This window comes from Empidonax traillii, unplaced genomic scaffold (genome assembly GCF_003031625.1).
Source record: "Empidonax traillii isolate 1590-97213 ecotype Southwest subspecies unplaced genomic scaffold, ASM303162v1 scaffold455:size476776, whole genome shotgun sequence".
In the NCBI taxonomy this organism is placed as follows: domain Eukaryota; kingdom Metazoa; phylum Chordata; class Aves; order Passeriformes; family Tyrannidae; genus Empidonax; species Empidonax traillii.
Window position 1 is genome coordinate 261,759 of NW_020955648.1, and position 21,787 is coordinate 283,545.

The 21,787-nt window shown below is 48.9% G+C and overlaps 1 protein-coding gene across 2 annotated transcripts; it reads right to left on the reverse strand.

The window, feature by feature from the left end:
• Positions 1 to 9,340: 9,340 nt before the first annotated feature.
• Positions 9,341 to 17,092, reverse strand: LOC114063190 (neuropeptide Y receptor type 2-like). Of its 2 annotated transcripts, none has more exons than XM_027895304.1 (2): positions 16,687 to 17,092; positions 9,341 to 10,691 (listed from the first exon to the last, which is right to left on the reverse strand). In XM_027895304.1, the coding sequence occupies exon 2, from the start codon at positions 10,675 to 10,677 to the stop codon at positions 9,493 to 9,495; it is 1,185 nt and encodes a 394-aa protein (XP_027751105.1). In that variant the 5' UTR covers positions 10,678 to 10,691; positions 16,687 to 17,092; the 3' UTR covers positions 9,341 to 9,492. The 2 variants fall into 2 exon arrangements, with proteins under 2 accessions (XP_027751105.1, XP_027751106.1); XM_027895305.1 differs by lacking the exon at positions 16,687 to 17,092 and adding an exon at positions 12,160 to 12,282 and having other exon boundaries at positions 9,341 to 10,749.
• Between the last annotated feature and the right edge of the window lie 4,695 nt (positions 17,093 to 21,787).

The window sequence follows — 21,787 nt, forward strand, 5'->3', positions numbered from 1 at the left end:
ATGATGTGTTTGAAAAGTTTTGTGCAAGAACCCAGCAGGTAGAGAGTTGTGTGAGCTGCCAAATTATCAGACACCTGAGAGGCAGGCAGCAGGCAGAAGGCCATGAGGAAAACTGGCTCTCCTCATTCTGTGTTCCGTTGAACTACTTGCAAATATATTTGCCATGGAATGCAGCTCACCTTCCAAAAGGAGCAGTTCAAAGACTTTTCAGGAAAGACTCCAATCTCTGAGGAACATGAGCCACTTTGAGACCCTTGAACACAGGACTCACAAGTGTGTGGAAGAATAATTTTGTTTAAAAAAAAAAAAAGAAAAATAAATGTCTCCACTAATATTTGATGCAATGTGGATCACAAATTACTGAAGACATGACCTGATCATAAAAGTCATGACAGGAGGTTGCTTTCTAGCTTCCTAATCTGGCTGTGATGGCTCTTCTGCCTGGGAGGTCACCTCTGCACTGCTCCTAAATTTACTTTTCTGCCTTACTGCTTGCCAGGGTATGTGCACAACGTTGTAAATTTACCCTGCACCCAGAGTACCCCATCCTCCTCTTCAGGCTGTTCACAGATGCTGCAGCCCAGAGCTTGTCCTCTTCCAAAGTGGTTTCAGCAGAGGAAGCTCCTTCCTTGCACATCTTAGCGATCCTCAGGGAGGGAAGCACAAGACAACAATAAAAACTGTCTAAATACTGCTTATTTTTAATTAGCTTCCTTGGAACAGAAAACAACCATGTTGATATTTCTTTAGAATCGTTCTTGTCCAAACAACTCAGAGATGCTTACGAGCAGTGGAGCAAAGCCTGCGCTCGTCCTGCCGTTGATATTCGTACTCCACATTGAAAGCAGTAGATGCTGCCAAAGAATTGCAGGCACTGTCACCATTAAAAACCCTCCCACACCTGGATTCAGAAATCATTACTTACGTTTTGAGAGTCTGGGATAAATATTTACCCCTGAGAATTCAAAATTTGCTTTTCTCTGAGTATTTAACAGCACTTTCCAAGTGAAGTCTGCCTCCTCAATACACAACTGATGACAACACAATTACTGTAGCATGTGTTCAATGACAATGCTTTTTGCTGCAGCAGCACTGTTCAGCTGGCACAGAGGACGTGTTTTACAAGCCTCTGGGTGCTGCACTTGTCCTGTGTCACACAAATTAAAGTTTGCCTGAGCACAGGGTACCAGGGACAGTGAGAAGTGAGCACTGCCCCTGTTGCTGATCTGCTGGCAGAGCTGTTTGCTCAGGCACCTCAGTGGGGCTGCAGACTGAGACCTCTTCCAACAGTGCCACTGGATCCAAAAGTGGAGGTCCAGCCACAGCCTGAAGGTTTCTTGGGCCTGTTTGTAAATGAAAGGGGGTAAACAAGTGACTGTTGTGCTCACAGCAGCAATGGGGAGGGCAGAAAGGTGCCAGCCAGCACAAGAAATAGTCCTGAGGTTGACTCAAAAAGAGACAATTTATGAGGCACCATGTTGCTGGGGAAAGGCAAGTTTGGACACTATGATTGTGGCCTCCTGTCACTTGTGTCCCTGTGTCCTGGAGAACAGGATAGCAGGCATGGTCATACTGTGAATATACCCAGAGCTGCACACACAAGGCAACGCCCACAAGGTGAAAAACCCCATGTGACTGATGCAACTTGTAAGGAACTTTTACCTCATAATTGTTTTCACCTGCGAGGGCTTGAACAATGCTGCAGTGCTGCTGCTTTTACTCGTGCAGAAACAGCCCTGGATGAGTCAGAACATGGAAATAGCTCTGCTGACAGCGAAACAAAGACCCTGGTCTCCTGCCATGGTGTAGAGGCAGTCACTGTGTTTGGAAAAGAGCAGTTCCAATTATGCATTCCAGTATACAGAGTGATTGCTCAGAGAACCTAACACTTCTGCAGAACCTTGTTACCCCCTTCAGCCCTTTTGTTCCCTGCAAAACTTCCTTCCAAAGACACTTCCTCTCCTTTCCCTCGTTCAGAGTGCTTGCAGGGCTTTTTCCCTACTCTCTGCTTAAATGTGTTAATCCGCTTGTTTTATTTCTCCTCCTTTTCTACCCAGTACACACCGGGAATGACAAAATTGGATATAACTTGAACGACAAACACGGCACTCTGGGCAGGACTTGATGATGGGTTTCTTGAACTGCTTGGCACATCTCCATTGCCAAATGCAGGACAAGCAGCACGTGTGGTTGCACTTGGAAAGGATCCCAAACCTCCTCCCCGAGGCTGATGGTTTCTCATACACAACTTCCATGCAGATGCATGGACAGTTCCAATTGGTTCTTGCCATTCCAGTTTTGCTGTCTGAGCTTTACTTAACTGGTTCCTGCAGGGTTGGCTCGGAGAATTGAGATCTGCCCTTTGAAACCACTGGATTCTTATATCCAAGCAAGGGAAGAGAAATGGGATTTCACACAGCAGAGTTGTCAGTAACAAAACTGGACCAAAAATGCTGAACCACTGCATAAATGCACTATCTGGGTTCCACTGACACAACCATCTGCTGAGCTCAGCCTTGGAGATTGGCTCTCAGCAACTGAAGCCCTAAGTTATTATTTTAATAGCCATGTCTGAATTCTTGTCTGAAGTCAACAGCCATTGCAAAAGGCAAGTCAAACTTTACTGTGGCCTGGTCACGTGGGTTTGTTGTCCCTGTGAGCACACTCACCAAGCCCTCAGGTTTGACTGGCCCCTCCCCAGTTTTCACATGCAGATCTCTTGCTGATTCGTCTTTTGAAGGTTTTTGTTTCCGGTGCTCAGATCTTGGCTGACAGGAGTGCAGCCATGCTGTGTGCTGATTGCAGCTGGCAGGTGGATTAGACCCCATTCAGATGGCTGTGAAACGCCTGTGAGACAGAAATGGCAGAACAATGGATTCTTTCACCATGAAGAGCCCAGAAACTGATGCAGACGGTCACGTTGAGGAGACCAGCTGAGGAGCATGCAGACATAAAGCAATTTTTGCTTCCACAAGCCCCAGGAGATCTTCCCAGCTCAAAGTTTTGGGGATCTGCTGCCAGCTCCCTTCCTCCTCACCTAAGCTGGTTCATTTCTCCGAGGTACAGGATGTTCTCACAATTTTCCAAAATATGTGGGAGCTACAGTTGCCAAGTAACAAAACCTCATCACTCTTTTCCTGAAATGCATAATTCCTCATTTTTCTGTTTCATGGAATGGACAGATGAAGCTGGGATTTATGATACTTTTTTGGTGATCAGGATCATTTAGACTCCAGTCTTGCCCCTGGATAAATCTACTGGATACAGAGTTCAAGCTGAGGAAGATATCTGACTGCCCTTTTGTCTCCTGTCTTCAAAAACAAAACTGGAGATGCATTTCATGATTCACTGAACAGACTCAGTGACCAGTATAATGAGATTTCATTAGGAATACAGTGATGCTGCAGCCAGGGAGAGGCAGCCTGACATTTTTTTCAAGAGGTGTCCTTCCCCCTCACATACTGAAAAGCACTCATGGTTGATCTCAAGCAAGGCCAGAACAAAGCTGGTAGATCCCACTCCTTTACAGGAATTATAAGCAAAATTCAGCTTACTGTGGTATTTGTGGAACTAAAGGAGGTCCACAGAGGGACAAACAAGATGATGAGGGATGACAGAGCTGCCTTTGGAGATGTGACTAGAGCCAAGAGAGGAGAAAGCTGGGAAAGGAGGACAGCAGCAAGATTTGCAATATGAGGAAGGCCCTAGGTAAGCTCTGGTTCAGCTGCTGTTCAGGAAGTCCCATAGTACAGGAAGCAGTGGGCATTTGCTGAATCTAGTAGGGGATTGGTTTTAGCGGTTAAAAGAAAGTGCTTTTTTACACTGTGGGGAGTGAACTTCTGGAATTGGCTGCCACAGGAGGCTATGGAAGCAGACAGAATTGTCAAAGTCAATCAGACAAAATCACAAGCAAAAAGTCTAGACATGGACACTAAATGTCCTGGGCAGGGATGTCCCCTCTGACATCTCTAATACAACAGTTGTGGCTGCTGTGAAGAGTATGAGGGGAATGGACCACTAAAGTGGCCAAGCAAGTGTGCTTTCCCTAAATAGCATCTTTTATTGCCTGGATCTACGACAGAATACTGGACATGATAGATCCAGGTTTGCTGTTATTTCTTGTCTCTAGTTTGATAGAGGCTCTGTTCTTCCTGCACTATGGTGGAGTTCATTCCCCTTTTGATGTGACTCATCCTGGTCCCAGTAGAGCCAAGAAACTGCCCCAGCTTCCATAAAGAACTATATCAACCTGAAACTTTCATCCAGGGGTTCATCCTCTCCTGAATATCTTGAAACCTTGTTCTGTGTCCTACTTTCCTTCTTTCTTCCATACAGCAGCAAGAAGCATCTTGTAGCTGAGCTGCTTGTGAATCTTGAAGATGAACAGTGTCTGAAAGTTGGTGACACATCAGCAGGTGGCACAGTGACAACTCCATGCTTGTGCACTTCAATAAGCTAGTTATAAACAAGAGGGATTCTGTTCTAATGTTCCCAGTCTTTGCTACCACACTGGAGAGGACTGGACTAATGAAGATCTCCTCCTGTGAGCTCCGTGAGGCATCTGCACTGTTCCTTCTGCACTCATTACACTGAGCAGAACATAGATCAGAAAAAAAGCATTCTTTGCTGGCTATAAATCATGAGTGACACTAAGGTATTGCCATTAGCAGCAGAAAAATGCCTTCCTCCCCCGACCTCATCCAGCCCCGTGTACGTGCAACACTTTGGCAAAGGGTGCTGGGGTGCCTGGATGGAAAATTAAATAGAGGTTGTGTTGTCTGAAGATAAATTGGTACCTCCCTTGGCGTGAGTGACTTTGTCTTTTTCTGATTTGTCTTTTAACTTACAAAACACTGAGGCTAGAGATAAGGATGTGCTTTAAAACCCTAGCCTTTGTCCCCTCCCAGGCCCTCCTGACCAAATCCCATCTCTGAAATGAGCTCAGACAGAAGATAAATGTTCTGGCAGTAATATGCAATATTGTTTTTGGCACTCAAAGAATCTCAAGCTAGATAAGGGAAAACTGAAAGGAATACTGAAAGGAATACAAAGCTCTGTTTTTTTCAAGTGCAAGGGACCAAATTCTGCTTGCTCATATGAACCCAGAATCCTTTCTATTTTTCTGGATTATTGCAGTAATTCCTGATGTTCACCAGAGTAGCAGGTTCTGGGGCCTTTTTTAAAATCCAGCACATTCAGAGACCCTGGTGAAATCGCACAATAACAGAGCTGAAAGACAAAGGCATGCAAAGACAGAGCCAACTCCCCAGCTCCTGCCCAAGGGCTGATTTGGTTTCGGACCCTGTTAGCTGTAACAATGATAAGATTAACACCTGATATCAAGGGAAAGGCTGAGCAGTCTGTGACCTCCTTCAGCAGAACAGAACGGACCTCCAGCCCCTCTGGCACATTAGCATATGTTAGAGGAACGGCTTCTTTCCTGGCCTAGCATGTATTTCCCTGCAGAGCCTTTGTGCAGAGCTCAGAGCAGTGTTTCTGTCGATACATCTGTGGGTATTTTGAATAAAACATGTGCCATTTGACACTGTTTGCCTGGGCTGCCATGGATAATGGGATAGGGCACCTGTTGCTGCAGGGCAGAGAGCCAGGAGGGGCTGGATGAAGCGCAAGCAAACACAGGAGTGTGTCACATCTTTGATTCTGACTGAGCCCTGAACGAAGGATCCAGCTCACCCTGCACTGATCTGAGTGCCAGTTCTATTTATTGCCTTAAGACAAGCAAAACTAAGAAGCCCAAACCTTTGCTCTCTGTGTATTACCTTGTTACAGACGAGTACGCTTTGGAAATCAAATGGGGAGGGTTCTTCAGAACAAACTAAGTGGTTTTGAGGCAACGTTTCCAGTGCTCAAGAGAGGCTCCTGCGTCCAAAGCATAGCTGTGCTCTGCAAATCACCACGTGTTTTGTCAAGCCTGGAAGATTGACAAGAGACTCTTGGAGTCTTGAGAGCTCTCAGAGCAGCCTATTGTAGGGAAGAACAGTTATTGGAGTTGCTGATTTTAAATTATGAGGTTGCCACATCTCAACAGTTGTTGTATTTGAGTGGCATGTGGGGAATGGCTGCATGGCATAGCTAGAGGCATCCCCACCTGTGGTGTCTACTCAAAGTTAATAATTTGCTAGGGGTCATTTGGCAATTAAGAACTTCTCGGTGGTACATTTCATAATACCAGGTTTGTATGATATGGCCAGAAGCAGTGTGATAGCATAAGAAAGGGAGCTCAGAATCTCCCTCCTAAAAGCTGTGAAATATCTGCAGGTCAGTTCAGTTCAGGGAAGCAGCCTTTTGAGAAGGATGTCAGGAAGAATCAGGAAGAGCCCTTAGAGGAAATTCATTTGGCCACCAGGAACAAAACTGTCTTCCAGATCAGATTTAATGAAACACTTGTTCATTTTCGTCTTTGTCACTGTGTTTCTACGTGTAAGGAAATAACTTATCCCTGTCAGCTGCTGTGGCAGTGACAGAAGTTGGTCATCCCGGCTCAGTAACACCAGGGCCTGCTCTGCAGAGAGGAGCCCAGCCTGGTGGGCATTCCCTGATGCTCCACTGGCAAGGAGCAGGCAGTGGGAAGGTGACTCCAAGATTATCTGTAACTACTAAACACCGTAGAACAGGGTTATACCCTGTCCTGAGCTCTGAATAGTTCAAAAACTTAAAGTGCTGCAGGTCTTTGGTTTCACGGAGCTGATCATGGCAGCAAGGCCATCTTTAGGGGAGTGTTATTATTTGGGGAACCTTCATCTCCAACAGGTTTCTGTTTCATGGAAACAAACCCATTCCTGTCTTCTATGCAGTCACAACAATCCATATCACGCTATTTATTTGTTCTGATCACCCTTTGGTAGGAAGCTTTGCTTCCTTGCTCTCCACCTGCTCTTGTTCTGTTTGGCAGACACTAGGGCCGCTTTCCCTCAATAACCATCGTGGATTTACACACAATTGAGAGCTGGCTCCCTTGCCAGCCGTGGGTGTGGAAGGTTGTAACATTTCCCAAAGGCAAGGACAAAACAGCAAGCTCACAGGCACATCTATCAGTGAAGCTGCACAAGTGTATTAAACAGAGCAAACAAGAACTTTGCTGTCACACTTCAAGTAAATCGTTTCTCCTTCTCAGTTTGCTCCAGCATAAAAATCCCTCTGCCCTGTAAATGCCACTGCCAGTATTTATTTGTAAAGAGCTTGGATCTGTTTATTTATTTATCCATATTTAGTTTAAAAGTCTGGGCTCAAAATTAAACACTCATTCATAATGTCATTATCTGCCTTGCTCTGGAGTCAGATACCGTGTGTGGTGTCACAGGACAAAACCTTTGGCAAGGGCTCTAGAAGAGCAATTTAGCTCCTCATCCATCTTGGCTGGCAGCATGATTGGCTTCCAAGCTTGCACCGTTAAATTTGTTATTTTACTCCGACATTATTGAGTGTTAAATCATTTTCTGAAGTGTTTATTGGTAATAGTTGAATTCTTTCCACCCATTTAAGTTGCTTTTGAGACACAAACATTTCCTTGTATCTTGGAGCTTGATGGAAAGGTGGGGAAAGTTCCTCAGGAGGATGGATTGTAGAAATTACCAGCTCGTTAAGTAGGGACAGAATTTACCAGTGCTGTGGAGGAGAATACCCTCCTCCTTCCATCAGGATGAAACAGCAAACTCTCACTGCCACTCCACAGCACTCATATGAGGAAGGTTAACTTCTGTCTTGGTTCTTCCATAAGGAAGCAGATCATCCTTTTACTGGAACATCAAGGACTTCCTGACAGGATCTTCCTAGATCCTGAAGCTCCCTGAGAAGAAAGACAGGCTGTCATCTGCAGGATCAGGTGCTCAGGAGGTTATTAGTAATCAGGGTACCCATGCTTCCAGGTGTGGAGTGGGGTCTGCAGCCCCTGCCTGGCATTGATTTCTTTCAGGAAGGAACCAGAAACCACTTTCTTATACCCATTTAGGAAAATGGAGCAGAGGATCAGAGAGCAGAAATAAACAGAGAGATTAAAATCTAGTGTGGCAGTTGGAAGCTGAGCTGGAGAACAAGGCCAGAGGCAGGTCACACTGGGGAGGAGGCAGGAGAGCCAGGTTTTCAAATAAGCCCTTTGGCAACTGATCTCTTGAGGACACAGATGTGACAGCCCAGCAGCCTGATCCAGGCTGATGAACTCAGTACTGCAGGTCCTCTTACCTCTTCTCCTTGCTCCAAGGAAGACCCACAAATCAAAGTTTTTCTTATCTTTTTATTTTTAATGAGGAGGTCTGTTGAGCCTCTTTCCTGCATCTGGGAGTTACTTTCCAATCTGATGAACACTGACTTTTAGAGATGACACCAATGACTGGCTGCCGAGATCACAGTAGCAATCAAGGCTCCTTTGATGGCAGAGCTAAAAATGTGCTCCCCAGCTGACACAGCCTTCAGGAGGAGATCTTATAGTTTGGTTTGAGAGAAAACATCTTCCTTTGTCTCCATGTCGTCTTCTGCCAGAGGACACCACATCTGTGACAACCGTGCAAGCAGGTTACATCTGCCTTCTGAACTGCAGCACCCAAGTACAGACCCATAAACCTCCAGCCTCAGCCAGAGGAAAGCTGTAAACCCTCTGAGTGCCTTGGAGAATGGTGTCGTTGGTGGTTTTGCCTCCCTGGTCATGTTGGCACCTATCAAGTTATTGCATGGCAGGAGCGGATTGCCTTTGCCAATCCCTCAGATTCAGTTTCAGTCCTCTTGATCAGCTGCCCCAGCTCTTCCCTTTCCTATCTGCTTCTCTGCCTGCTCTCCTCCTTGCTGTATCCAGGGCTCTGGCTCGCAAGCCCTGGCTAATGAGATACTCCCAAAACCCTTCTTCGGCATTTGTAGAGGAGACAGTGGTAAGTAGTGCCACTGCCACCTCCTGGGCTTTCTGAGGACTGGAGCTCATCCCGTGGGTTGCAAATGCAGATTCATGCCAACGCTGGGCAAGAGATCATGGATTGCCCAGCTTCAACCCGTGCCAGCCCTCCCCCTTCCCAGGCCGGCAGAGTGATGGCAATCACCAGCTGGCGTTTGCAGGTCTCCCTCCCTCTGGAGGCATCAGCTAAAGATGGATCATTAAGGCTTTTGGGTAGGAGAGGTACAGATGAACAATCGCACACAATAACAATTCCACATTTACAGTGTGTAATGTGTCAGGGGGGTGAAAGGTTGAGCAACCCACTTTGGCAAGTGGAAGTAGTGAAAAGGGCGTATTTTTCTGGCTAAATGAAAGCCTTCTCTGCGGGTTATTTTTTTCATGCCTCTGTGTGCATAACTTGAACGCACAGAAAGGAAAAATTCATTTGTTTGGTCAGGCAGAAATACACCAGATTTATTGTTCTGAGAGGTACAGGGGGTATTTCTATGTGGCTGTGGTAGCTACAATTGGCAGCACAATATTCTGTCCGAAAAAAAGGCATTCACCTAAGAATGTCTCTGGGCTCGGTCCCGGAGGTGGATGTCCCATTCCTAAACCTCTGTGGGCAGTGATCCATTGCCAGGAGTCTGTTTGATGCTCCCATTTAGGGTGTTGGCTCTGAAGATGTATGACCTCCCTCTAACTGAGCCTTCAGTGTGGAAGCTTTCTGGCTTGTCCTGGCAACGGAAGAACATAAGGAAGCCATTCCGGTAGTTCTTGTTCATCCATCCGTAGAGCAGGGGGTTGACAAACGTAGAGCACATGGCCCCAACATGGAAGACAGTGTACAGGAGTTTGTACTCATGGAAGATAAGAACCAGATCAAGGTCAATGGCAAGCTGGAATATGTGGAAGGGGAGCCAACAGACTGCGAATACCACAACTACCATCACTAGCATTTTGGTGGTCTTCCTCCTCCGGCACTGGTTTTCGTTCCTAGAAGTGGGACTGACATGGTTTTTCAGCTTGAACCAGATCCTGGTGTAGGCATAACAGATAACTGCAAGAGGAAGAACATACTGCAGGAGGAGCATGGACAGACTGTAGATGGTGGCATCTCTGTTGTTACCAGAGGGCCATTTTTCTGAGCAGACAGCCATCTTGAGGTTGATGGATGGGATTTCCTCGTAGCGGTACTCTCTGAAGATGGCCAGAGGGCCTGCCAGGACAGCTGCTGCCAGCCACATGACAGCTATGATGGTGAAGCTGAGCCTCCTGGAAATCCTGCTGTCCAGGTGGAAAACGATACACCGATACCTATCCAGGGCAATCACAGTTAGGGTGAGGGTGGACACGTGGACACTCAGAGCTTGAGCATAAGGGACCAGGTGACAAAGAACAGCTCCAAACTTCCACTCGTCCAGCAGGGTGTACACCAGGGTGAAGGGCAGACAGAGTGTGTCCACCATCAGGTCTGCCAGGGCCAGGTTAGCTATGAAGAAGTTGGTGACAGTCCTCATGGTCTTGTACTTGACTATGATGTAGATGACCAGGGAGTTGCCGATGAACCCCAGCAAAATGATGAGGGAGTAGGCAGCAATCAGGACAACCTGGACCCCCAGGATCTTGGTGCTGTCCATCATAACACTGCGGGAGCCAGAGAGATCCTGGGTAGGAGTGACAAAGTCCTTGGCACGCCAGCCCTCTGGCAGCTTCTCATCTAATGCCGTCTTCTCCAAGGTGAAAGTGCTGTTGGCTCCCTCAAATGGTCCCATGCCTGGTCTGAAACTTTTCATCAGGAGAAGGAGGTCTGGAACACAGACACAGCAGAAGTGAGAGCACAGGCGACAGCAGAGCATCTGCAAGAGCTGAAACTCAAAGGGCATGTCCCACATGGCATTTTGGGCTAAACAGCAGCAGCAGTGGCATCCTCCCTCCTTCCCCCTTCGCATGGAACGGCCCCTCTAACATTCTGTTAGAGTCTATGATCAGCTAAATGCCAGTTCCCCAAGGAAAAGTCAGCAGAAATGCAACTTTTCACTCAGGTTTCTGAGATTCTGTTTGTTTGAATTGGACAGGGGAAAAAAACCCTTTGCACAGTGCCTTTCCTCTTCTTCAGGCCAGCCTTTGCAAAACAGGAAAGTCTCTTCAAACAAGCCAAACATTTGGAACCTCTTGGGGCTGACAGAAAAACTTAATGATAGTGTCACTCATCTTTGATGAGATTTACTTGCCAACAAAAATGCCCGGAGTTCTAACTCCTTAAGAACTAGGGAAGGAGAAAAACAACAAGATACTCTCAAATTCAAGGTATTCTTCTCCATCTCCCCATAACAATTTATTTCTGGATTGTGCACCAGTTTTTTTCAGTCTCTTATTTCTCACCTCTCAAGGTGAAAATATCTGTTCCCCTGTCTCTGTGTGAGTCTCTGCCACTGCTCCTGATAGTGATGCTGCCACCCAATCAACCCAGTACTGCCTGCTCTCCTGATAATATGGGTTGCATAGCTAACACCATTTTATCAGCCTTCCTCTGTGACCAAATGTGTCACATATTCATTCCCTGACCCTCATTATCAGGCTCTCAAGGTCCTGTGAACCTCATAGACATACCAGTTTTCTTTTTCCTTCCCCTGCCAGTCTCAAGGTTCCTGAGCACCAGGCAATTATTCCCTTCCTTGCTGACCTTGAAGGTCACAGGCACCCAGCCAGGCAGGTGGTGTTGATGTCCCCATCACAGAACAGGGAAGTGAGAGAGCACACAGAGCACAGTTACAAGGCCTAAGAAGGGAACTACTGGACAGTGAGACCCATGAACCCTGTGGCCAAGGGCACCTCCACCGTCCTCTGCTTCCTTCGGGGATTCAGTGAGTGACTCATATTCTTTTATAGGATTTTTGAGTCTAGATTGTTATATTGATACAGCAAGCCATGTACTAGGATTTGGCCCAATCTGAAGAGGGTCCGGGTGATTGTAAATTATAACTTGCATTATGAATTCTGTATTACTTAGGTGATTAGAAATCCTAAGTTAAGTTGTTTATAAACTCTGTATTTTGCTTCTTACAGATTGTACTATGCTGATTCTGCTTGTGGAAATCCCATGCTGCTCCACTCATGAATTCTGTGCTATGTTAATCCTAATAGCCTGATAAGGAAATAAAGCTTTAGTTGTAACCACAGTTTAGTGCCGTCACCACTGTGCCAAGGATCCCTAAAAGAACCTCTCTGTCCCCTCATTGTTGGTGACACCCAGGCATCTGCTGCCTTTTCAGGGCATCCAGGCACAGACAGGCCCGAGAGCCAGAGCCCCAGCATCCATCAGCCTCTTGGTGCTCAAACGCCTGCATGAGATGGCTCTGGGAGCAGGAGCCCGAGGAGCCAGAACTGACTCAGCCTGGAGCCCCTGGCTGGCGTTCGGTGCCACTGGAACAGCAGAGTGTTGTCACGGCTGGGTTTCCATCGAATCCAAACTCAGCAGGAGAAAAGCCAGCTTTGTTCCTGGCTCCTCCTCAGCCTCTGTGGCTCAGAACTGCTGCTGGGATATGTGGAGAGGGGTGGAAACGGCCCCTCACATATCCTCTGTCCCCAGCACTGTGCGTGGGGCCCCCATTCCCACTGCAGACTTGAATAAAAGTGAGTAAAAGTCATCACTCTGCCCAAACAGGGAGGTGTGCAGAGCATCGTGTGTTTGCAGAGAGGGGAGAAATGCCCTTCCACTAAGGGAGGGAGGCAAAGAGCTTTAATGAAGTGGGAATTAAAGACAAACTGCTCAATACCTTCTCATCTTCCTTGAGGAAGAGCTGGTCTGGGTTTGTACCAGGAGGGACAGGAGCACTGCTGACTGGGTGCCAGTGGCCTTCCCGCAAGTCTTGTGCCCTGCAAGCCAAACTTTTAAGGACAGCCTGTCCTTAGGAAGGGAGATCACTTTCCATGCAGAACACCTGCATTTCAGCCCGTTACTTAAACAAATAGCCTAAAAAAAATGGTGTTGAGGTACTGAAGGTGACAGCAATTACATTGCAATCAAAAATAAATAGCTGCTTGTTCTGTCATTGCTCCTCAGAGCATGGGTTGTGATTTCCCCTCAGGACCTGCTTCCAGGAATCTGCCCAGCCAGCTGCAAAACTGAGACCCTGCAGAGGCCTAGAAGAAGAGTTGCCTGCAGTAAAACCACCCCTGCTTGCACCCTTTCTCCTGCCCCCCTCAGTGTCTGATTGCTTGCCTAAAATCTCACTCTGCAGACCAGTTTATGCCAGTGGTTCCTCTAAATGAGGTTGTTGGGCTAAGATACCAGGAAAGTGCAGACCACTAGGAAAGTGTAGGGGAGTAATGGGTGGATCTTCTGGGGCGAGGGTTTGCTTAAAGGGTGATCTCAGACCTCCAGAACATCACTGCAACAGCCCTGGAAAGGTAACCCCAAAGACCAAAGACAGGTCCCGACTTCTAAGAAGGGAGAGAGAAGTTCAGGGGCATGCCCTGCAGTGGGTGCAGTGGAAAGGGGAGCCAGGGAGCAGGCAGGGCCCTGGGAAGGTGGCACAGCCACCGCCTTTTCACCAGAGCCTCTCCCCCAGCAGCAGCAGCCCTCAGCCACCTGTGCTGCAGCTGGGGCAGAGCAAACCCCACTGCCAGGAGAGCAAGGTCAGGGAAGGAAACAGAGCAAGTGCTGGGCGCACTTGCAGTGGCTATGCTTTCCCTGCTTGCTCTCTGTCTGCGTTTTAGACCTCCCAGATTGCCCAGCATTACTTTATCACTTGTTATCCCCTTTTCTGTGGCTTGCCTATCCCTTTTGTCTTCAGTACCCAAGTCCTGGCACAACACGAGTGGACACTCCCTTCCCTTTTTCCCCATCTCACTCACCACTGCCAGTTCCCATGCTCACATCTCAGCCTATTTCCTTTCACTGGAGACTGGCAGCTACCCACCATCTGAGAGGAGCCAGGAACATCACAATTATTGGAGCTGTTTCGCTTCCTAACAAAATGGCCTTAATGGAGTTACTATTTGATTTCGTTTGTTTTGTTTTTCTCCAAAGGGGAACTATTACAAATCAATTAAGACATTTTAATTAGGAGACAAAATGGTCATAATAAACGATCCCACTCCAGGGGCTGCCTGGAGGTCACTGGGATGCTGCTAGGAGTGGACTGAGGTCTGTTCCAGCAAGTAATGGAAGTGCTGGCATATGTGTAGGCTGCTGTCAGGCACACGCTCCCCTGCCTAACAGGCCTGCCAGGCTAGATGGAAAAATCCTTGGAGCTGAGAGCCAACTGCTTTTGGGACAACAAAGCAGCAGGACAGACCAGGAGGAGGCAGAAATACTACCCTAAGCCCTTTCCTCTGTGTTGAGCTGCCGTGAAGGGATGCAGAAGCAGGGCGCTGCCTGTGTCAGGATAACCGTAATCCTCACCCTCTGCTCCAGCTGAGGTTCAGGCTGAGACAGGGCTAGGGCCCAGGGGTGGCTCCCAGTGAGGCAGAGAGCTGTTCCCTGTGCCAGCAGGCTTCAGCATTTGGGAAGGGGGAAGCACAAAGGAGCCATTCACTCAGCACTCTACTGTCAACGACTGAGAGGAACAGTGACCAGTGTGACAGGTCCAAAATCCATTCCTACAGAAGACCTAGAGTAGGTGCCCTGGGACTCACACATCTTTGCTTCCTGGGGATGCCCCCTGCCCCTGCTGCAGCCCCAGGCACACAGCCAGCCTGGTGCAGGTCTGTCAGGGCACATCCAGCCCTGAAAGAGCCACCTGCAAAGCCTGGCAGGGTTCAGAAAGCAGGGCTGGAGGGGTGGGCAGAGGGCTGGAGAAAACAGAGCTTGTTAATTAGAATTTCTCATTTTGTCCAAAGACTGATTGGTTTGATTTGAAAGGAGGTAGTGGAGGGACTTGGGCCAGCCTCTGCTGGCTGGCTAATGACATCTACAGGCTCCTTCTACAGCAGAGCTGGAGTGCGAGGGCTGGTGGATAGATACTTCCATCATTTGGCTCACTGGTTTCTTCCATGCTGTGTCCTTTCTCCAGAGCAGCTCAACTCCATGAAATCCCTTCATCTCCACCATTCCAGTCAGGAGCACTGACTGATCTCATCCCCAACCCTATATTCAAACAGGTGTCCGTGACAAGGAGGTCTGAAACCATCCCTCACCACCAGAAACTGGTGGTCACCCTAGGACAAGGCACCTTCTACCACCTTCACATTCCCCCCCAGCACTTGAGAGGCAGCAAATTTCAGCCCTGCACCCCACAGCACTTAGGAGAGGAGAACAAAATAAACTGAGATATTAATCAGCCTGCCAGAGACCACACAGCACATCCACAGCAGGGCTGGGAACAGAGCCCAAGTTTCCTAACTCCAGCCTCCTGCATTCACCACCAGAGAAGACTCTGCATCCCTCAGCATAAAACCTGAACACAGATTTGAGGAACTACGTGAACATGGAAAATGTGACTGGGGAAGGGGAGCAGGTTTCTCCTTCTCTGTGTAATGGGCAAGTTTCAGGACAAACAGCAGCTCTGGGATGATTTCCTGTAGCCAAAGAGCACGTAGAAATTGTCCCAGGTCCTTCCGTCTCCAGGAAAGGGATGATTGTCCTGACACTCTGATCTGCCCGTCATCTGCTCCAGCTTTGTAAATTATCTATCCAGCTCAGGCCCACTGGCACAGAAATCTCCTGGCATCAGACACTGATTGCCACCCAGAACTGCTCCTGGAGGACCCCAGCACAGAACTGGCACTGGGAGACAAAGTGAGGAGGAGAAGCACCAGGGATTTCTTGTGGTTCCTCACACTAAATATTTTCGCATCCCTGCCTAGGCTGGAGCCATGGAAGACTCTGAAGGAGACGAGGCAAGGACCCAGCTCAGGACAGGATGAAAAAGAAGGTGGTGAGAAGAGATCTGTTTGGCAGGGATGTATGCTTTCCCATGGGAATTTATCCTACAGAAAGCAGGGGGGAACAGTGCAGGGCCCTGTGGGACGTGCCATGGGAGAAGAGCAAGGCTGGCTGGGAGACAAAGCTTAGGGGGTGACACTGTGATGGAGACAAACTAGTTGTTGGGGATGCAGAAAGACAGAGACACCTTGGTGGATGGATCCTGGTTAACCTGGGGAGCCTGTTACCTCCTCAAATTTGGATGAGACAAGGGAACAGAGGGAAATAATGTCTCATTAACATGGAGAAAACCCAGTATCCTGCTTTGGGACAGACCAGAAACTCTGTAGGTGAAACGCAGCTGCAACGAGACTATAAGAGGATTTCTCTATTCAACAATTAACATGCAATGAGTGCAAAGAGAAAGCACACACCGATTTTCCTCCTGCAGTCCCCCATCTCCTTTTGCATCTCCCTCTCTGAGGGCACTGATCTGTTGCAGCACTGAGCGCCAGCAGTGTGTGCAGTCCCAGCATGGAACAGCTATGGGAGGTTTGTATCAAGCCACGAGGAGGGAAATTGCAGGAGAGATCAGGATTTCTCAGACAGCCACGCACTCAGCCCCACACCTGCAGCGCACTGCTCTAGAGCTGTATGTGCCTGGGTTCTGCAGCCCCCCTGGAGCAACCTGCTCTCCTGACTGTTCTCACTCAGCATCCTGCTTCTCAGGTTCCCTGCTTCTGCTCTCGGACCTTTCGAAGCTCTTCTGCCGGTATTTCTTGTTCACTTTCTCTATTCCAGCTCTCAGGGCTGTCAGTCCCCAAACCCAGTTTCCCAAAGATGCTTGGAGCTTTTTTTTTCCTGAGACATGTGGCACGGCCAAGTCCTGGCCCCATCTCAGCCCTGCTGCTCAGATGAGCCCTCCCCGACCTACCTGCAAAGGCCAGAGTGTCCTCCTTCAGGAACTGAGCTGCTCACCACCAGTTACTGCCTCATCGCTGGCCAGGATGGAGCACTTGGTCCTCTCCGCTCTCTGGAAGTCCACCTGTGGCAAAAGGGTGAAAGGCACTTTTCTGCAACTGTCCTCGGAGAAGCGTGGAAGTCAGGAGAGGATCTGGGTTGCCAGAGGGTGCTTCATGGCCAGGGGTAGCTTTGGAACCCCACCGTGAGCATCTGGAGAGCCCCCTCTGGCAGGGTGACTGACAGCCCCTGCCTCACAAAGCTGGATGCTGTGTTCGCTCCTGAATGAGAGCAAGGCAGAGAGCGTGTGTTTAACAAACAGGAATGGAAAGGGGGAGGGAGCCTGCTGCTGCTGTTTATACAGTGTTCAGCCACTGAGGGGCTTCTTGCATCGAGCAGAGAGAAGCTTTTCCACCACATCCAGTTTCCTCTCCAGGGAGAAGTGGTGGGGGCTGGAGATCTGCAGGCTCCTTGTCCATGCCACTGACCTGGGCAAGTGTTCATCTGCCCTCACTCCATAGCTGTCCCATCTTCTTGGACTTTAAACTCATTGGGACTGGCATGGTCATGTCCAGAGATGAATCTCCTCTGCAGGAAGAGGTCTGCAGGTCCTGCAGCTCAGCAGAGCCTTCACAGACCTCTCCCCATCCTCCTCTGCCTCAGTGTTTCGACAGTACCGTGCATAAAGTGATCTGCTGCCATGGGACAGGCCTTCAGGTACTCCTGGGATGCAAACAAAAGTAATGCTGGAAAGTTTTAGCCACTTGGCAATGGCTCGGTCTGAACTAGAGCCAGATTCAGTGTGGACGTGGAGCTTGAGTGAATCTCAATTTTAGGGTGCTGTCCACACACCTGGAGCAAGAAAGAGGGAGAGGCACAAAAGCAGCATCCTCATGTCCAGATCTGCAGAATCCAAGCTCACTGGAGCCCAGGAAAGCACCCTAAGGGCAGCACGTGGAAGCAGATAAGCACAGCTTCCTACCTGTCCAAAGGTTTTGCCTTCAAAGAGAAGTCATGTGTGTTCCTAGCATAGGATTTCCACCTCAGGCAATGTGTGAGTTTGCAGCTCACCTGGGCTAGGAAATGTTCCCAAAGGCTGGGGAGAAGGACACCTCTCCTCGGCTTCAAGTATCTACAGTTAGGATTTTATCAGAGAAGTTTTTCTCTTTACCCCCACAGTGGACTTTGTGAGAACAGAAGCAGGGAGGCTTTTCAACTTACGTTTTATGCCACAGAAGTCGCAATACACTAGGAAAAAGAAAACACTCCAATGGCTCAGAAGAGAAAGGCGAACGAGAACGTTCCTGAAACCACATAGAAAGTGACACTTGAACCCAAGACTTGGACATGGGTCCTCATGAGCCCCATCCTCCCCCCTGCTCTCTCTGTTTCCCCTTCAGAAAGAAAAGGACTCTGCATGAAATCCACCAGCTGTGCTATTTGGATGTTTATGGGAGTTTTGTGTCTTCTGCCCCTTTGTTTTCCCCGAGGCTGTTGATTTAGCTGAGAGTGGAGGGAAGCAGGACAAGACAAAGCTGCTTGGAAGAAGCCGTCCTTGTCTCCCAGAGGTCTGCAGAGAGAGGCAAAGAGCAGCTAACGGGAAGTGAGTGGTACATGCTATTCTCCCCATTCCTGGTAAATGGATACTCCTCCTCTCCAGGGTCCTCATCAGTGGATGGTTGATTTCTGCTCAAGTGAGATTTGTTTTCCTCCTTCTCTTCTTTGTAAGACTCTTTTTGCCCATTCCTCACATTCCTTTGCTGCAGCTCCCCACTCTTCTCTTCCCAGGGCTGGAATAAGATGCCTGAGGAGAAGGCAGTGATTGACAGGAGAGAAATTTGTGAAGCTGTGAACCTTCATCAGGACTATGGGGTGAATTCCAGTCATTTTTGGCACATGGTGTTTGCTGGATGACAGCAAATGCAAACTCTTAAATCATGGATTAGTCAGTGCGAGTCCCCAAGACATCCTCTCCCACGGTCTCAGCGGTCCAGTGGAGGGATTAGCCCCAAAACTTGCTGTGCTCCAAAACATCAGTTCACCTTTTCTACCAGTGCAGTGAGGTACAGTCCAGCCCTCAGCAGGCCTGGTCTGTCACCCCAACTGGCAGCCACCAAGCCGGGGTTTGCTCCCACTCCCTCCACGCTCCCCAGCCCTCTCCCCGGAGCCAGGCTCTTCTCCCGGCACTGCAGACACAGGGGCTGCCTGCCAGCCTGCCTGATCTCACCAAGCTACAGCGTAATTACTGCCAGCAGAGAGAGCAGCACAGCCCTGATGCTGCCTGGCCCTCGGCTTGTCCCCAGAGAAGGGACACCCAGGGCTATGGTGCCAGAACCCTCACACTGCCGGTGGGTCGAGCGGAGCGGTCACGGCACAAACTGTGGCAACCTGAACACCGAGGTGCAAAACGACCTCCCCACGTGGCTGACAGATCCCAGAGCAGCTTCAACCAGCAGCTACAACCCGAAGGAGGCGGACGGGGAAATACAAAGCTGGTGCCTTGCATCGTCCTGGGGTGTGGACAGCTTGTGCAGCCCCGAGCAGAGGTGCCAGAGCCCAGTGTTGTAACCTCAGAGCCTGGGGTAGTTGCACACACGGGCTGGATACACACAAATGCCTGCACAGGTGCCCCAGGAGTCTCGTGTCCTTTCAAACATGGGATGGTTCAAAGGATCTTGCAGCTCTAAAGCCTTTCCCAGTGGTTGGGCTTTGATTAGGCAAAAGCCAGTCTGTTCACCCGTGCTTCTGAGAGTACAACAGTGAACGTTGTGCTCCAGGGACCAAAAAAGATGTCAAAAGGCTGAGCAACAGGGCAGAGGAAAGGGCTGCCTTCAGGCCCATGATCTGCTCTGCCTCAGTGAGCAGGCAGGTCCTCGGTCTGATCACCTTACAGCTGTAAACCATCCACTGTAGCTCAACTTCTGTCAGAAAAGGAAGGCAGATTATCTGTTCACTCCCTGGGAGCAATCTCTAAGAAAACTGTTACCAAGGCTTCCAGATTGTCTGGTTCATGCTGCTTCATCTGGAGCAGCAACGCTGACATACTTTAGAAGCAGCTTTTCATTTTTTAAACATCTGTTTAATTCCACCTGCATATAACCAAAATATTTCCACTTCTCCTTCCTGCGGTGTCAAGCCTGTGTTTTCCTGAGCAGGCTCCAAAGCATCAGCAAGTTGTGGTAACACAAAAGCCCCTTTTCCATTTGAGCCCTGGATTTCACGGATGCAGTGGATTTGGGAGTCTGATGTGTTTGGGAGCTAAATAAGCCACAGAGAGACTCAGGGGTGGGAGGGCGGATAGAAAGCTGTCTTCACCCTCTCTGAATTTAAAAGCAGGTTCGTATTTCATAACAGCTTTTTGTCCCCACGTGAACATTTCTGGAATTAGGGAAGGAGCAGAGAGAGCATCAGGGACAAAGTTTTGCTAAAATACCTGAATTATCTGACACCACAATGAGAGGCGCTGGAGAAGCAGGAGGAGGGATGAACTCTTGAGGGTTGTCCTGGGCCTGCCACAGCTCTGCTCTCCTTCAGGGCAGGCAGAAGTCAGGGATGCTGAGTGTGTCTGCAGGATGAGGGTCAGTGAGCCAGGAAGGAGGACATCATATGGAAAAAGATTAATAGGGTTTTTGTCCTGCTAAAGAGGACACACATCAGGACACTTCAGCTCCTGCCCCACTGGAGTCAAATTCACAGGGCTCATTTGATTAAGTTGATTAATGCTGAGGAGAGTTTACTCCTTCCATCCCCTTCCCACCCCTGCATCTCCCTCTGACACACAAAATCCCCTTGATCATCCTCACACCAGGGCAGAAGGACTCCAGTCAGCTCAGCAGGGTTCCTCTGGGCAGACATCAGCGCCGCTGAGCCCAGAACTGGCCCCTGGATTTAGCTGCTGTTTCTGCAAGTCACGGCACTCAAAGCTTTGCTAATTTATTAGAGGGTTGTTGCTTGTTGTTTATGTACCAAGCCAGGTAGAAAACAGCTTCTGCAGAAGAGGATAATTGCAGTCAGATAAGCGCTCCAGAGCCAGGATTGCAAAAATACGATATGTTGTGGACCAGCAGTTGTCTGGGTAAACTAGAAACATGGATGAGTTTTTGGGTCCAAGCCTCTTTTCCCTATCTATCACAGATTCCCTATCTGCCTTTGGGCAAATCATTTGATGTGTCTCAATTCTCTGTACATAAAAAAAAAGTAATAAAAGTGCTTAATTCTGGCAAACTCACCCCTGGATCAGTGACCTGCATGCACTACGAGGGACCTGGTGCAGCAGTGGCAGCTGTTTTCCCCATTTTGCCTTGTGAGATTTCTTTCTAAGTTGCCCATCTCATTTAGGCAGCATGTTCTGCAATCAGGGTCTTGCTCTCCCAGGTTGGATATGCCTGTCTCATAGTCCCACAATGAAGTTACAAATTTGTGCCCAGTCTGCCACTCCCGAGATGACAAACAGCGCTATAAGTGCTGGATTGTGTGCTGGGAACAGGCAGAGCTGGATGGGTGGATGGCAGCCTAAACCCTACCAAAGTGTCAAGACTGAAGGTGATGCAAGTGGCTGGAAAATTCAGGGCATGGTGTGTCTCCTGTGGGCTTGGTGCTGCCAAAAGGCACCGGGTTTCCAGGAGCTGAGATCCAGTGCTCAGCACCACTGCAGCAGCAGCAAGATTGTGTTTGCTACTTCACTGCCTCACTCGGTATTTCCTAGTCCTGTGGGGACCCACATCAGCTGTCAGCAGGGAGCAGTTTACCTGTGCCATGAGGTGACAGTCCAGCAGCAGTATCCGAGCACACCAGCACTGCTGGTGGCTCTTCACACCGGGGCAGGAGGGTCAGATCCACTCCTGATACAGACCTAGGGATCTGGGTGGGAATTTGGCTCTGTGTTCCCAAGAGACGTGACTCACAAGCCACTGTCTGCACCAAGAGATAGGTATGACAGCGAGTGCCCCATGGGAGAGAGCAGCACCCCCAGGGTACGAGCAGAGCACGCACAAGCTGAGCGGAGACTTTGTGCTGGAAAGCACAAAGCCTTATAAAGCCAGTGCTCCAGGTTTGTCCTTCTCTCAGCTCTTCCA